Below are 18253 nucleotides of genomic sequence, written 5' to 3' on the forward strand. Positions count from 1 at the left end.
CTTTTAGTGAACTACAAATACAAGGATTCACCACTTCTTGGAACCCAGAGCCTAGTTACTATTTAATTTTATTTTTTTTTGGTACAAAGTACATTTTATCACTACCACAACTAGAAGATTACAAAGCTAGCTCCACTAAGCCCAAGTATATTAAATGGCCAGTAAATGATCTTTTCACTTCACAAAGCCAGAAATAAGTCAAACTCTTGGCTTACCAATATGGCGTCCCCACAAATGAGTTGGCAGGAGATGCTATGGAAGCAGACCCAAAGTCAGCAAGTTTCACCTGTCCTGGCTCTGTCAGCAGGATGTTTCCTGCCTTGATATCTCTGGTTATAGAATACAAGTGTCAGTATTACTCCTCTCTAAAGAAGAAAACCTTCTATTGGACAGACTACAAAACACACCAGTATTTACATGTTCAAGCTGTAAAATACCCACATTTCCTCCAAAACCCACAAAATACCCATTTTTCTTCCAAATACAAAGTCTTTAACCATTAGGTTAATTGTTTAATGTGGCCCTTGATTTTGGAATCTTTTGTCTTAAATGTTAGTCTTAATGTTTGTCTTAAAAATCAACTTAAAATGGCACACCAGGATAAACTTCACATACAGTTCAGCAAAATCTTCTGAATCAAATATATTACCAATTATTTTCAAAAAGACCTAATAATGTAACTATTCAAATTCTTCATCCCACTAAAATGCAGGACGTTAAACACAAAGAACATCTGCATCCCAAACTTACTGTGTGCTACTCAACATGTTCATGTAAAACTAATTTTTCAAGAATTAGTGCTCCCCCCCAAACCAGCAATCTTGGCCTTCCAGCTCCTATGAGTTATTTGGGTGAACTCAGCCTGACTTGCACTGCTTCAGGGACAATCAGCATCGGATCAAGGATTGAAAAGCTTAGCAGATTCAAAGGAATTCTACAGAAATTATGAACACCAGCTGTAAGACACAGTGCATGTGCAGATACACAGCTTGCTACTGTTTAGACTGCTGTAAATCATTTGTTTGGGAGCATATGGACACTGTGAAAAGAAAATCTCTGCTTACAATATTAAATTTGGGAGGAAGGCAATACAATCAATAAAATAAATTACCTGTAAGTGTGTGAGGTAGCAGAAGTATAACCACTTACCTATGGATCATATTGTGAGAATGCAAGTATGCTAATCCCTGGAGAGCACCATGGGTAATTGCTGCTATTTCCACTTCTTGCAATGGCTTTTTATGAACTTAAGGAAAGAATTTATGTGAAATTCAATGTTACAGAAAACAATACAGTTTGCAGCATGCAAGTGAGTACTCTTAACAATGTAAACAGAAATACTAAAAGTTTATTTTCACTAGGTTCAGCATGAGAAGCCAATGTAAAATTAGTTCACAATCTATAATCAGATGTAATCTTCTAACTGTAAAACAGCAGCTATTTACTACCAAAGAGACTACTCTGCAACCATAAACTACATTCCTGTCAGTTCTGTGACCATTCTCCCAAGTAACTATTTGAGACTCAGTATCCAGTTTTCTATTAATGAAGCTAAACCCTAAACCCTAGACCTTTACAACAATTCACACACAAATAAACTGTAGCAATACAGATGAGACTCTGGCAGCTCAGCCTTTTGTCCTGAAATGCTTCTGGCAAGGAAAGTAGCTGAACAACTTACTGGTCAAACATATATCTTCAAAGAAAGTTCACTAAGAGAAGCCTGGTAGAAAAACGATCATTTAACAAACGGCCTCATCAAGCAAAACCCCACTACTGCTGCAGTGCTATTTTAGTCAACAGGCCTACAGTTGTTAGTAAGCATTAGGATCAACAGCAAGGGTTTTCAGGAATAAATCTTGAACTGTCATGACAGGAGAACCTAAAACTCAGAAGAAAACAAATAGCTGACTGACAACTTTAAAATAACACGAACTGAGGAGAAAACAGAGCACCTAGGAAAGCCAATATTCTACAGAAAACCCACTACAGACATGCAAAAATTGGACAGACTGTGCCTGTTCACACACTCTCTGTCCCCAGATAAAACTATGCACTCAAGCACAATTCTGTGATGCTGTAACCTCCTACTTCAGTACTATACTTCTGACTTTCCATCAAACAAACACGCGTGACATACCTTCTAGTAAGTCTGATGCTGATCCTAAACAATATTCCATAACAAGCTGTATGGGAAGAAATCAAAGTAGTTGTTAGAAAATCTCTAAGAGCAAATGTACGTTTTCTAGACTTCTATGGAGAAATCTGGAACTGACTCTTGGAGCACACAGTGCAAACTGTCATTAAACACAAGCCCCATCCCAGCACTGTCAACACTGGCCCCTCCCATAAGCACAGCTCTAACTGGCATTAGCATAACCCTCCTGTGTAAGATATCAAGCAACAACACTTGTAGGGAAAGCAAAAGCACATTCATAACCAGTCATGTATTGTATTACATATCGTATTTTATATGCACATACTTAACAGGAATGTTAAATTGCACTTAACAAGCTTATCAGAGTATTAAAGGGCTATTTAGGGATTTACTTAAGATTCTGTCCCAGTCAGATTTGAAAAAGAGAAACTAAAACTTTGTCCTACAGATTTATTGTAGCTAATACATGAACAGTACTTACAACTTAAACTATTAGTTCTACAATATGATTTCTTTAGTATATTGTACTGCAAAACTTGGTCAATGATGGGTGTGCACTGTTTCAATTACTCATCTACATGAAGCTAAATACACTAGAACAGCAGCACATTCACCTTATTCTGTAAGTGAAAGTTTCCCTAGATCTTGATTCCAAAAACTACATTCAGTTTTACTGATCACCTGTAAGCTCATCTGAGTCTGTGCAATGCCAGTGCTCAGGTGGCTCCCAAAAGCCAGCTGGAGAGATTTTAAAGCTTCCTTAACCAAGGCAAGAGAAGTGCAGAGCAGCAGATGCTTACCCATGCTGTATGCTCCCGCAGATAGCAGCCTTTGTATTCTATACTGTTAGGGTGTTTTATTCTTTGGAGGAACTTGACTTCCTTAATAATATCCTGCCATTTCTGTAGGGAATAAAAGGAATAGAATGACTTTATACAACTGTTACCTTTGGTTTTTTTGGTTGTTGTTATTATGTCACTTAATTATTTTAAGAGGTAAAACTATCTCAAGGTTCCAAATCAAAATAAATTTGCATCAACACTGTGATGTTCACTGTTTAACTCCTCAACAGACCTACAAAACAAGTCGTTGATTAATTAGGCTGTATGCAAGGATCTCTCATCAAGGTAATACTTTATATTTTATGTGTGCATACGATATACTGGTAAACACTTAATATCTGAGCAAGTCCTCAAAAAAGAAGAGATCCTCTTTAAACAGATACCATTTCAGTTGTCAAATCAAACATACACTCCAATCTGAAAGAGATGTGGGTGATAAGTGTCCTCCAGCAGGATCAGCTGTCTCCCTCTTAACTCTTGTAGCTATAAAGACCTACCCCTACTAGTCACTCTATTACACCGGATGAGGCCCCATTTATCACCTGCCAAATATCTGACCACGTTCTTGACAACATTTTTCTATTACTAGTTTAGTTTTTACAAGGACCAATTTGAAATGAGTTACCTACTAGATAAGGGATTGGTTCTTCAGGGAAAAAACACCACAGATAAAACAAGGCCCAGGCTTATAATAAGGGGAGCTCTGCCACTGCAACTTAGAAGTACAGAAGAGACCTAAATGTCAAGTTCCAATGTCTGCCTTGACACTGCCACTGCTCCCCTCAGAGACCTCCAAGTTCTCCCACTTGCTGCACATCCACATCTCCTCAGGCAAGGAAGGCAGAAGCTTGTGAATGCAACAGCAAAACTACAGCTACCAGGAAAGATTTTCAAAACCAAATGCAGTAGCTGAAACCATTTAAGTATGCAGGAGTCAACACAAGAGTGTTGACACTGCAAATGTTTTTGAGCAAGAGTATCAGGTCTGAAGTTAACCAGAGGTAGAAAAACCTCACCCAAAGCCCAAAGGTCCAAAAGCTGTTTTCCAGGTCCTGTTAATCTCTCAACACACTCTGCCTCAGGCACAGGTATGTGGCTATGATTCACAGAGGGGCAAAGGGTTCATCTACCCTAATGCTTTGGAAAACATGTGCAAACCCCAAATCCTCCCCAATAAAAATTTTAGGGTTAGAGAAACGCACGAAACCAGGGAACATGGAAGCCACAACTGAGGCAGCTGATTGACCAAGTTAAGCATTTCTCAACACCAGAAATGTCATGAGAATGACACAATGCAGTTATACTAACATAAACTCTCTCACTGACACTGGAATGACCCAGCTGCCTTTTACCTTCAGCCTCAAAGGCTTTGAGGTACTAAGCAATAAAAGCCAAATCAAGAAAGCACCATGTTAAACTTCTACATTGGGAGAGAGAGGTGACATACTAGTCAAGAAGTAGTCACGATTTCCTGCATAAAAAAAGTGCATTAAGAGCACAGTAATACATTTTTCAAAGGTTTTAAACTTATTTTTAGTATAAAATATGAACTTATTTCAGGGAATTATTGTTCCCAGCAATGATAAAATCTTATTATGAAACCAAAGTAAATACAAATGATACCAGAATGCCCTTAATCAATTTTCTTTACATAGGCTGGATACTCCAGCAAACTTCTGAACAAAACAAATAAATATGGAAGTAAAATAGAAAGTTTTAATCCCTGTCTTATTACTTTCTTCAAAATAAAGAAACATACGCATTGAAGACAAACAAAAGCTATTTCTGAAGCATGCACAGTTTGTTTCATTCATGTGAATAGAGTATTTATAGCTCACAGCAATTAAAACAGTAGGACAAGTAGCAAGTACAAATTATTCTTTCATCAGTACACAGTTAAACAAGTCACCGCAGTGACAAAACAGAAACAGGCATAGCAAATTTAACTATGAAGCTGGAATTTAGGACTGCTGGAGAGACACTGCCACCTCTACCTCCTACACAGACACACACACACAGAGAGGAAGGAATAGTTCAGCTCCTGGGAGTACAGATGATCAATACACGAAAGGCACAGAAAGCAATGAGCTGTTAGTCAAACTCATCGGAGCAAAGCTGCTTCTAAGATTGGAATACAGAGAATGGAGGGAGGGAACCATAAATGCCTGGAACAACATGCTTACAATAAATACTTCTGTTGAAAAATCATGCCACGATTTGATAGATGTTATTTACCAGAAATAATACCAAATCAGCTGCTCGTGTCATGTTGGGCTTTTCAAGAATCTGTATTAGCACTTAAACATTTCAAGTATAAAATCAACTATCTCTACTAAATGTCCTAGGGAAAAGAGACACATCTGGGGTGGCCATAAAAACACAATGTCTAAATCTCAGAGGCCCACTTTTGCAGACCTCTCTGCAAAGAGTGCCTTAATCCCTGGCTCTGGCAGTTCTTCCGGAATTATGCTGCTGTTCAGATTTTCACACTCATTCATTCACTGCTGTTTTGCCTTTGTTTCAGCTGCTCATGAACACAGTCATTCCAAGGAAGGATGTGTTCTGCCTCACTACCTTGTACAAGCAAGGCTCCCTCTGAAATTCTCAGGGCTGCATCCAGTGCTATTATTCCTTTGTCCAGGAAGCAACATGGTTTTTTTGAAAGGTATTTAAAATGGAACGTTTAAGGGCAATAATACACTAACATACAATCCCATCATTTTTAATTTTCTTTTTTCCTTTCTACACATTTATGTGGTCCCAAAGGGAGCCCTTTGAGTCTGGAAGAAGAGAGTCCTACCCATCTTTTCCAGGAGCAGATTAGGCAGAAATAAACTGAGAACAGTAAACTGATTTGTTTTGTTTACACAGTACCCTCAATCACCTTTACAGTTATAGAAAAGATTTCTCTACAGGAACCCAAGATAATTAAAATCATCCCATATAATAAGTATTTGCAATGGTCAAGGTTTAATGTACAACATGCTCTACATACCTCATTGGACTGCTTCCCACTATATGACATTTTCTTGATGGCCACCACTTCATTGGTGCGCACATCACGTGCCTGGAACAGGAAAACACGGTGCATCAGTTTCTTCAGGTCCCCATTTCCCATAAGATGCAAACCAAATGTACACAGAAAAAAATCATCTTTATCCCTTAGTTAACTTCTGCAGAGAGTTAAACTAAAATATCTTCCAAGGGGTGTGACTGCTGCATCTATTGGAAATTTCCTTCCGAAGTGAAAGATCACCCTCCTGTCTGTGAGACAAGGTATGACATTTCTCCACGCTCAGCAATCCAGCAAGTCTCTGCAGGAGTTGAGCACTATGACTTCTAAACTAAAAATCACAGCTTTACAAAAGCAGCTCTGATTCAAGTAGAAGGGATTTTCCCTAAATCAACTTCCCTCCCTGCTCAGTTCCATTACAAACAAAAGGGAAGCAAGGCTCAGCCCCCATGTTCCATTCAAACCATAAGGAAAGATGTCTCAGAATGCACAGGAGATACTTGCTCCAGACACTGCTGGTTTTCTCCCCAGTGCTCCCCAAAATTAGCTTTTATGTCTTAGAGGAATGCAGATGATACAGAGAAAGATGGCAGTGATCTAAGTGACCCATCTTCAGATTAGACTTTCACTTTCTCCGTCCCACATTACTGTTATTTACACTGCACAATAAATGTATGCGGTTTTTTGCACTTCAAAGGCAAACTTCATGACTTCAGACAGCAACAATTGAACATAACAACCAGACAGGAAGTTTTTTTTTAATTCAGCACCAAAGCAAGGACTCATTCCCCCTGGCAGGAGAAGAGGCAGCACCTCACAGGAAGGATGGCTCCAGACAAGACCCCAGATTTCCTCTGTAAAGGATTTCAGCAGCATGGGAGGGTGGTGGAGGAAAAGACCTCAGAGTCTCCCTGATAAGAATAATCAACTTGGACATGAAGCCAAATGATATAAATCAGAGTAATGCGCACCTCAGCATTCATTAATGACTGATGAAAATGCTGATTTTTAATATATTTGTACTATCAAGCACAGCCTATCAGAACACAGATTAATAAAGTATCAGGGCTCTGCCTTTTGTAAAAAGATTTTTTAGTCATGTTTTAATTCTGCTGTTCATTAAAAGAGATTCCCAGAATTCCCTGTCAGTCTTTATTTCAACCAGTTATGATAAGCTTGAACCAATACTACTTTTAATTTTCTTTCTGTTTCAGAGGATCCTCTGACATTACCTGTGAAGTTGGGCTGGGGGTGACTATTTTTGTTGTTTGAGACAAAAAAGGGAAGAATAAAATTCTTACTCCTAGATCTTTACTAATTAGAGACAATCACTGAAACATTTAAATCAGTGAAGAACTGCAATAAAACAGGCAAGCAAAATACTAGAGTAGAGCAGAAGGAACCCAGCTCTAACAAAAGAGAGTGGGTTATTCTTCTGCTCCATCTGCAGTGTTCCAGTGTAGTAGGTTTCCTGTGTCAAGCAAAAGCTATTATTACACTGCAAAGCAGGGAGTAGGGTAAGGATAATACCAAAAATGATTCAGAGGTGCCAGACTTGCAGTTTCTAAGAAACTAAAACCATGAGGTGAACCAGCAAAATTCATGTCAATTATGAAAGGAAAAGAAAAAGAAACTTTGTGCTATTGCAGGATGCAACAGAAACAAAGAAAGAGACACAAGTAAACACTCAGCCAATTATGAGGTAAGATAAATGTATCACCCCTTGTTGGGATCACTGTTGAAAGGGAAGGAAGGTAGGTACAACTAACAATAAAACACTAAAATGTAATTTAAAAAAAGCAGGGAGATTTCAGTATTGTATGGATTTTTCTATTTGTTAATTACCCACGCATCTATTTATCAACAGCATTTTTTGGTGCAGGTTGTATGCAATGAAAGCAGCCTGGTGAGAGGCTGCTGTGCATCAGAAAACCCAAGTAAGCAACTCTATTTCCAGAACACCTACAGTCCTGCAAGGCTGAGAGAGGGAGAACCATCCCAGCTGACACCTCGGGAACATTAAAATAATGGAGTTTCATTTGCTTTTTTAGTTTCCATGTGATCCTGAATAATCAAAAAAAGACGGTTCTCAGACAAAAGCCAGGAAGATGTACAAGGTCAGCTCACTTAAATCATCCAAATGAACAAGGCTTGTTTCATGTCAGGCATGTATGCACACATATATCCTGCTTTCCTCCAAAAACTCCACACAAAGGACCAACATCTGGTGACCAGAGTAACTTCAGCATTGAAACGTGCACAAAGAAAAAGTAGAGTATGTCACCGGCTTCAGTAATACCCTTTTAAGCAGTTATTAACTACAATCCAATATTATATTAATTAGAGAAAGTTTAATTGTTTGCAGTAGCAAAACCAAAATCTTGTTAAAGAAACTTAAGAGGAATAAAGTACCCAAGACATAGACTCCCCTACGTTTTCCTTCTTCATGCTTAATTAATTCACACTAAATTTCCCTCTCCATGTTGTCTTTCTCTTGGGCTTCAGTTTGAGGTACGGGGTACATTGCAAGAAACAGTTTCATGTTCAAAATCTCAGAACTGCTAGTAGTAAAAAAAGTGCAAGGCAAGACTTATAGGTTAAAACTTCCTAACACAAAACTAGCAAGAAGGTGTCTTTATCAGAAACTTTCTCTTGACAAAAATAAAGCCCCAAAACGGGCTGGAGTTGTTTGTCTTTTTTCGAGAAGCACAGTCCTAATACCAGGAAGTAATTGGACTCAACAGTGAGTAAATACCGACTTACAATGAACTGCTAATTTTAAATGGTGGGGGAAAAAGAGAAAGAAGGGGCTAGAAATTAATGGCCTCCGATTTTCAATCTCTTTGTAGAAGGAGCTGGTAATGGGCCATCAGCCCTTACCAAAACTACAAAGCTCGAGCAGCTACAAATGCCTTCTTGCTGCTGTTTGGGAATGCTGTTTGCATCCAGCTCACAGGTGTGTTATGGGTTTCCTCTCTAACATACAGTGTTCCCAAAAAACTTCAATAATATTTCTTTAACAATATTTCCACAGAGCAGGAAGACATATTTGTCAGTTCCCTCCTTTTATATTCACTCTTTAACCACACTGAGTAAACGAGGTGAATTTAAGGCTGCAGGTGAGTTCTGTTTCATTAGAAAACAGTTCCTCCCCCAGATCTGTTCCCAGACAGTGGTGGCTCATAGTTTTAAGCCGGGAACAAAATTAAGAAGCTTTTCCTAATTAGTTCATCTGTGCTGCATTAAATTTGTGCTGGAAGGTTCCCAACATGGTCTGCTGCAATTATTAACACTGAATAGGCATCTCAAAAAATAGTGACACAAATGGCTTTCTGAAGGAAAACTGGCAGGTTTGGCCACACCTCCTATAATTATAAATGTGAAAAGGTTTTCTGAGGAAAATGGTTTTTTCATGAAGGCCTCACAGTATTTAGTTAACACACAGCAACCTGCATGGAGGTTACCAAGAGGTTTCCACTGCTGGTTGAGCTACACAAGCAGCCTGGGAAAAATTCTGCTGTCCAGACGTTCATGTCAAGTAAGTTTTATGCAGATGGATATTAGGATTCTTGCCTGCGGTAGGAAAAGGATGTGACAGGACAAATGACAATAAAAGCACCAACACTCAGGTGTCAAATACAAAGAATGGCTGTAAGGGAGCCTGGGGGGATGCACGAAGGGAGAGAGAACTCAATTTCTCTCAAGGAACAAGAGGTGATAAGGAGGTGATCAGACCAAGAGAACTGCATTGCCAGTCAGAATTGATGGAGCAGAAGTCCATGCTTTCTATTTGCAGTTAAATCCCTGCTTGCAATATAATAATACACGTAAAGGCACCAGGCAAGGACCACATTTCCAGGTTTTCTTTTCAGTTTGTATGCAAACACCTTCCAAGCCCCAAACATCACATAAAAGGAGTCACAGCAGTTTAAAAAGAGACACGGCTAAAATTCACAAGTCATGGAGCTACTTACAAAATAAACTGCTCCGAAGCTTCCATGGCCAATCTCTCGGAGATCTGTGAAGAGCTTTTCTGGATCTTCTTTGAAGAAGAGCTCTGCAATTTCGGGGTCCTTCAGGCTGCCCGCTCGGCTGGTTGATGGCATCCTGCTGGGCAGTGAGCCGACCGACTATCTGGGTTTAAAGTGCTGCTTCAACCCTTGGCTCATCTGTATGAATGGAGCCTCTTCAGCATGGATTACTGCAAGAAAAAGATTGCAATCCTTCACTGATTATCCTCTCCTCAAAGAGCCCGAAACGAGCTACACAGCAAAGCAGCTTCCACTTCCTCCAGAGCAAGCAGCCCTGGTGAGTGAAGCAACACAACCTGTGTGCCCGGATCATGTCACAGCCCCACTGTGACACCAGTCAAGCATTTCTCCAGAACACAAATGAAAACCAAAACACAAAACAGGACTCATTCCGTGCTCCAGCATCTGCTCAATCACCTGCAGAGCAGTCACAGAATCTCTGACCTACAGCAATAAGCAGTTTGTCACTAGAGAGCCCGTGTTACTGTAACACCCTCCCTCTGAAGAGTTACACCCACTGTGTCTTAGAGAATTGTGATGTCTATCACAAATTGCCTGTTCTTCTGAGGCTTACTTGCAACTCCCTTCTTCAGAGGAACAGCATCCAGGACAGGAGATACCCAGTTCCACACACAATGCACGTCCTTCTGCTCTGCTTCAGCAGAGGCAAACACACATTGTAATTGTGGCAGCACATTTTAATTGTGATAGCACATGAGACAATGGACAACAGTCCATTGGCAAACACTTTCTTCAGAGGAACTTGTAACTTCAGACACAACTGGGAATATATGAAATCCCTTCTGTCTGCACTATAAGTTTGCTTTCACTTACTCCAAGTTTTGTACCTTGGAATCTATCCAGATTAAAAGTATACTGTCAAGTTGTGCTAAAATCGTACTGTCTCTTAACAACAGGTGATGCCAAACAACCACTACAAGTAAAATGCACCTTTCTTTTTTTCTGTTAAAGGAAGGTATTTGGATTTCCTCTCAAATCTCTCTAAATTGTCACCAATAAAAACAATTCTGTTACTGGCAAACAGTCAATCACACATCTTGCTTCTTCCCAAAAATCCCTGTCTGGTCAAGACTTGTGCTTTTTTTATTCATATTTTGTATCTCAAATTTGTCTTTTGAAAAAATTGAGGTTTTCTTTCCACTGTGAAAATGTAAAAGACAACAAACCTGAGTTTAACCAACATATCAAAGCCCTATCCCTGTCCACTTCTCCTCCATTTCTGGACGTTATAAACTCCACCTTTCTCCAAGCCTCTCGACCATCAATGAATCATTTGTTTTCCACTCCCTGCAGAGCAATTTCTACAGGGATGGAAAAAGACATACTCCTTCATGTTTGTGATCAGTGGTTCTCTTCTCTAGACAGTTGCAGCATGTGAAAGTGCCAAACTCTGCCTGCTCCTTGTTAGTTCAGAGACCTGCCAGCATTGCTGCACAGAGAGCAGGGCTGTGAGACACAGCCAGGATGTACCTAGTTGTAAACTCCACAAGAGTGTTTAGTTTTTAGGATGAAGACATGCGTGGGAGAGAGAACACAGGGAAGGGAAGCAAAATCCAGCTTTTTCATAGTTTTCCTCCGAGCAATCAGCATTAAAAGGATTTACTGTGCAACCCAGAATGTGTTTCTGTGATAGCTCCTTCTCAGGGGCTAAGGAAAACCCGGCACTCAAATCCCAGTGGTGGACCAAATATAAAAACATATATATATATATATATATATACACATACACACAGAAAATCTGCAGCTGCTCACAACTCTTGCCACACTGCACTGGTGAGCACACACAGATTTCCTATGGATGCAGGATCACTGCAGGAGCCTTGGAAGCAGCCGGCACTCGCACACGACAGATCCAACTGCCAATGAGGCCGAGTGGGATGCACAGGAACCTTCCCTTCCACCTTCCCTTGCATAATGCAGTAACTAATACCGTGTGGGAAGGGAAATAATTAGCTCCAGCTCAGCCCGTACCTGAAGCACACTACATTTATGAAAGCTGGAGGAAAAGTGGGATTTTTGGTATTTTTCTTTCTTTCTTTCTTATAAATCAACAATATTCCACTTGATTCCAGCTCTAACAAGCACATAACACTGAAAGACAACTGTTTCACATTTACAGCCCCCGACGAAACAATAGACAAAAAGCATGTCAGAAAAGCAAGAGAAAGGAGCTGGGGGAAGGGAGCTGATAACCAGAGCACACTCAGTATTATTGAAGGAATGTTTCTTGGATCGACGGTAATGATGTCATGTTCCATCTTTTAAGAAGCATCAGATTCTTACAAAAAGGACATTGTTGTTCAAAAGCAACTGCTGCAATCCCAGAATGCCCTTTTCCCTACATCTGTTAGTCAGAGGGGCTAGGCTTGGATAAACCTGCTAATATGGCCAAAAGTCACATGTCTCCGTGAGAGAGCGTGTGAGAGCCAGCGCGAGGGGAAAACCCTGCGCTCACAGCTGACATGGATTACAGCTTTTCCCCCTCCCCACCGACCCCCGATGCCAAACCAGCCACCAGACTCCTTCTTGGCGTCCTTTCTGAGCATGCCTCTGAAATGTCATCAACAGGAACACTTCTTACTGCAGCTAAAACTCCGACCAGGCCCACTGACAGCACACACAGACGTGGGACAGGACAGAGCAGAAGTTCTCAGCTACCATGGTACACCTTAAAATACAGCCTCTTTTCCCTTTTTAATCCTGAGAGCATCAAGACAAATCTCATTACCTTTATTCTTGGAAATAATTGCTGCTTTGAAATGCATGAGAACAAAAATATTAAGTATTAAAATCTATTTAACAGAGTAGTCACAAACGTGTACATGACACTGTGCTTATCATTTGATCTGCTTAGATGGACAAATAAAATGCATTAATGTAAATTCCATCCATAAAAAAGCTTTACGCAGTCTCACCTAATATTAAGTGCTCCCATTTTTAGGGATGCTACAATATTAAATTCCCTGAGTCTTCTTTTTAGCCAGACAACAGGCACTGCCTGCCAAAGCCCAGCAGTGCCAGGAGCTGAGTTCTGCCTCCTGCCTTGCAGTAATGACACCTGAACGCTGTGGGGAAATGGAAGGGAAGGTAGAAGTGACATGCAAACAGTTATTGCATTATTTTAAGTGCATTAAAAATACAGATGAGTCTTAAGATAAAAAAGAAAAAATCAACCCTACAACTAAACTGCACTGAAAATTAAATCATATAGCAGCAGGCAGCTGGTTTTCTAAAGTACAGTCAAGTTGCACTTGGGTATTTTACATTCTTCCACCAGTGCAGCCTCTTCACTGCGGGTTTTTTGGATCGGTGGTGCTATACCATCAAACACAGTTGTTGCCAGTGGATGAGACTGATCATCTCACCTTAGGTAGCTCAGATGAGGTGGATCCTGCCCTGGCCAAAAGACAGGCACTGCAAACAGGATACGGCACCCTCTGACTGTGCCTATCTCTAACTCCAAGCCACTTTGCAGGCTGCTAAAATTAGATAAATAAATTCACATTTTTCCCTAGTTGTCAGTCATACAAAAACAGAATATTGCATTGCATAATCACAACTACTGGTACTTAGATCAACTCCACTCCTAACCAACAAGGTGAGGTAGGAACATGAGAAAGATTCAAAGCAAACCACAGAATGACCAAGACACAGGACTGGCCCAACTCTATTTCCACACAGTAGGCTGAACTCACTGTGTTTAGTTAGTGGCATCCATTACTGGTGTAAATGACACTGACTACAGGCCAAAATGTTTACTTTCATCTGAACAACTATCAGTTAGCAGAAACCGCACGCACACATCCACAAAAGTCTGTGAATCGATAAGATGTTTCATCCCTGTAATTATGGCTATATTAAATGTACACACACACCCCTTGAACCTCTGGCATAAGGAAGCTGAAGATGAGGACGGGATAAGACCTGTTCTCTGTGGAGTTTTCTGCCTCCTGCTCAAGCTGAAGTAAGACCCACCCCTGTGACTAAGATCCCCTGGGATGCTGCAGAGCAGAACAAGCAAAGCTCAAAATGGTCAGTTGCCATATTTAAAGTGCATATTTAGGTCTTATGCTGCAGAGACCTCAGAGACATTAAAATCTGTCCACACTACACTTGAACTCTGACGGCTGTCAGTGTCACAGATAACTGTTTTCATGTAATAAACCAATGCACTAAGAGGAGAATGTGCTTGGCCTTCCCTGCAGAGGAGAAGGGAACCTACTTGCTGAGATTTTCACCTGTCCATCATATTATCTCTCAAGTTCCCACGCAGACCAACTCAGTGAGAGTGAGGTGCTCTGTTACACTAACCATGAGATGCAGCAAAGCATTTGTAGCCCTTAATGTGGTTCAAAAGTTTTTAGAAACCAAATTACCCCACAGACTCGCTTGTAGATGATTAGCAGCAAAAAGCAGCACGCTTTGTCCATACAGATGACATTTCAAGGAATTAACATATCCAGCATCCTTCAGCTTTTATACACAAGAATATTAGAGCCAGAGCTAAACAAATACCATGTGAGCCCAAAATGGAAACAACAAACGGATTTCTGCATCCATCATCCTGTGCCTCCCCATTTCACCGGGCACAGGAGGCACAACACGTGGCCTCTGATGATGGCCAGGGAGGCTGACGGGAAAGTTGTCCTCCATTACTCAGTTACAAATAAAGTTATTTGCAATTTGAGACATGTTTTATGTTATAGCCATCTGCTAGCCCATACACTGAGCATAGTAACATCTATAAAAACTTATGTTTAGTATCAAACATAGCTCCAACTGTGTATTTTTGCCTGGTAGAATGAATACACACGACACTTTAAAAACAAACAGGAGACCAGTTATAGCCTTATGATCTTTAGAGCTGACACTCTAACAGCAAAACTACAAAGTGAATATTCAGTACAGAAAACTACTGGTCCTTTGTAGATCTTCTCAATCAAAGTGATAAAACCACCAACAAAAAAGCCAGCATCCCACCACAGCATAACTTCATTTGGAAATACATATTTAGACTTTTTTTTTTAAGCATCTGCATTGCATGCAGTGCAAACTGTTGCTAAATTTTAGTGTAATTTCCTCTGGCAGGGTCTAATGCAAAAGCATCAAATAGATGGGGAAGAAGTGTCATCATGCAACTGTCAAAAATGGGAAAAGGGATTTTCTCTTACTTGCATATGGGTCAGATCTGGGGAGTGTATGAAGCTGAGATTAAATTATCCTCTCAACACACTATTAAAAATTTCCTGAATGGCTTCCAGCTGACACTGAAAATCTCCACAACTATAATAAATGTGATGAACTGGAATTACTGAAAGAACTGACTTCCCAATTTTTTTCTTTTACTTACAATTATGTCTAAAGTAAGAGTTAGATGGTAAGAATGCCTACAGAATGATGAGATGGTAATAATGCAAAAAATTTTAAAAAATTTCTGTGTAGCACTGAACACTTGACCTGAAAGCACAGTTGGGTTTTTTTTGGAAGTAGCAGAGAAATCCCATTTTTATAAACTCTCAATAAAAGATCTGATAAAAGGTAAAAAGAAGTAAGCACTCCCAGAAAAGACTAACCTGGAATGGGAAGTGGAAGGGCTGTACAGTTCATGGGGAGACAGCAGAAAAGCTGATGAAGGTCCAGCATCAGAAGAAATGAACACTTGTCACACCAGGCAGTGCTGATATATGTGACCTTAGGAATGATGCTACTACCCTTGACTTAATTTTGTGATCTGCATATAAATCAGCCTTTAATATTTTAGCCTGACAAATTCTATGCATGGAGTTACCTTATCCAGAAAGACAAAAGGCAGATATTACCCACTACAGGTCCTGTAACTTTATCTGCTGTTCCCAAAAACCAGGTGCCAGCCAGCCTGCTATGGTGGGGCCTTTCCATAAGGGCACAGAAGGAATTCTGTTGGCTTCTCTGAAATTCAAGGGATCTGCAGCCATTGTGATACTGTCAGATTCAGGACTGTCTTCTATCCACTCTTCTGCATATCTCAGCAAACACAGGGACACACAGTTATCAGGTCCTCCATGATTCTTGATCACTGCACCAAATTTCTCCTTCCAGCAAGTCCGTGAAAACTATATATAATGGTTTTTATTGCTTTCCATTTCTTCAAACCTCTTTTAACCCAAGCTCTGGTCCACCCAGTCAACTCTCTTCTTCTTGTTCTGACAAAAGCAGAGCAGCCCTCAAGTGCCTTACCATGCTCTGAACACATGGAAGAAGAGTTACTGTGCTCACAGCAGAAAGCGGCTGTTTCCCTGAACAGCTAAAAATGAGCTTCCCGTCCATGCTCCATGACCCCACGGCAGATGGTACCAAGACAGTTGTATTCCAGGTGACTGACATGATAAAAAGTCTATCAGCACATCCAAGCCTCTCAGAATGGACAGCAATTGTAGTCCCTGGACTCAGGTGAAACCCCGTACAACAAACCCCTCTGTAGGCTTCCCCCAACAAACTAACTACAGGTTACTTTTTCTCATCCTACTTCTGCAATTTGGAAATCTTCCTAGAGTGGCAATTAATGAAGAAAAAAAAAATCCCAGAAATGAAGCAAGGAAAGCCTGAAGATGCAGCAAGCAGCATTTAGCTTCTCCCATGCCCTGCAAAAGGGGCAAGGGGCACTCAGGAACATCTCCCTCGGGATCTTCCTAACTTACTTTTACCACTTAGCAGTGAGTTGCAGCTCAGAGGAAAAATTGCTGACAAAGTAATGAACTTGCCTTTCTCCTAATGATCTTAAAATAATTCTTTTCAGTACATTTGTTCTCCACACTGAATCCACCAGGACTGTCTGTCATTAAGGAAAAGGGAGGTGCAGATGAATGACATTCTACAAGAAACTGTTAGAAAAAAAGTTAAATAGGAAAAAAAAAAATCAAAAATGCTATCGTAAAACTGATCAAAAAAAGAACCATCCTGAAATAGTGCCAACTACTAGCAGAACAAAACCACCTGGAATGAGTTGAGCAAACTGGATTGTGGAAGGTACCTGTGGACCATGGGAAGCCCCACTGAGATCCTGCTCTTTTCCACCTTGTTTTTCAGACCAAGCCCATGTACAAATGCTTTCTGCCAGTCCCCAGGGGCAGGGAAAAGACATGATTACTCCACCTCAGGAGTCAGGAGTTCCTTCTGCTGCCAAAGGCTGAAGAAGGTGGGATCTTACAGCCACGCTGGACACTTTCATAACCTGCCTTAAGACAGCAAGGGCACTTCACACGGTCTCTGACCCCACATACACCTGTGGAACAACAGTTCTGCTTCCTGCACAGGAACTGAGATCCTCCTCCTGTGCAGGAGTTCACAGCAAGGAACAGTCATGAAATGCTGACCCCTTCATATCTTTCACATTCCCTCATCTATGTATTTCTAGAAGGAATAGATTATAACGAGAAGATGAATCTGTATCTGGATATTACGGTGAATTCTGGCAGGTTTTTTTGTCTGTGTGAGCACTTATGTTCAAACAGGCTTTTCTTCCCAACTCAGTACCTCTTTCTTCATCTGACAAGGAGCAAGCCTACCATTCCAGTATTCCTTATTCAATTTCTTTTAAAAAGATTTTTGAGGAATGGTTCTATCCTGAAAAAACCTCTTTGCAGATATTTTTTCCTTTCTCTCTCTGCTTCCCTACCTCTTTTTTTCTTGTATTATACTTCTTCACAGAATAGCCTCAGGAAGACACTTTTATGTTCGAGCACTGCTTGCATTTCTCTTACACGTGCACTTGTAGACTCTGTGCCTTACTTTGATTTCCTCTCAAGATTCTGACACTAAAATGTCCATCATCAACTCCTTGAATTACTTACCCCAGCACACTTTCTGATCTGGTTGAGCTGTTCTGCTTGGGTGTTTACTTTCCAGGAATGTCACTAGCAAAAGGGTCAGAAAGTTGCATTTCCCAAACCTCCACTGACAAGCCCAGGATCTGTGTTTCTTGCTTGGATGTAAATATTTGTTAGGATGATCCACACCAGCAGCAAAGCCAACAGTACAGTAATTATCATGTGCTTTCCACTTCAAACAGAATGGAAACAGTTTTCTGTATTTCTAATTATTTCCACAATCTTTCGAGTTTTCTAAGTAGTGCAAAAGATAACTAACTGGGGAAGCCTGTTTCTGTGTTAAAGACAGATATTCTGAACAAACTATATCTATTTTGAGAGGT

At 40.4% G+C, this 18253-nt stretch overlaps 1 protein-coding gene across 4 annotated transcripts in view; it reads right to left on the reverse strand.

Annotated features, from left to right (window-relative positions):
• Positions 1 to 18253, reverse strand: part of TAOK1 (TAO kinase 1) — a 70326-nt gene that overhangs the window by 30274 nt on the left and 21799 nt on the right. For 3 of the 4 annotated variants that reach the window (XM_027691020.1, XM_027691016.1, XM_027691017.1), the window contains exons 2-7: positions 9988 to 10214; positions 5996 to 6067; positions 2959 to 3060; positions 2141 to 2186; positions 1150 to 1246; positions 216 to 329 (exon numbers count right to left, since the gene is read on the reverse strand). In XM_027691020.1, the coding sequence (XP_027546821.1) occupies positions 216 to 329; positions 1150 to 1246; positions 2141 to 2186; positions 2959 to 3060; positions 5996 to 6067; positions 9988 to 10119 (563 nt within the window). In that variant the 5' untranslated portion in view covers positions 10120 to 10214. Of the gene's footprint in view, positions 1 to 215; positions 330 to 1149; positions 1247 to 2140; positions 2187 to 2958; positions 3061 to 5995; positions 6068 to 9987; positions 10215 to 10618; positions 10669 to 18253 lie in introns of those variants that run through there. The other variant, XM_027691018.1, reaches the window with a different exon arrangement.

This window comes from Neopelma chrysocephalum, unplaced genomic scaffold (assembly GCF_003984885.1).
Source record: "Neopelma chrysocephalum unplaced genomic scaffold, ASM398488v2 Primary Assembly neopelma1_82, whole genome shotgun sequence".
NCBI classification, from domain to species: domain Eukaryota; kingdom Metazoa; phylum Chordata; class Aves; order Passeriformes; family Pipridae; genus Neopelma; species Neopelma chrysocephalum.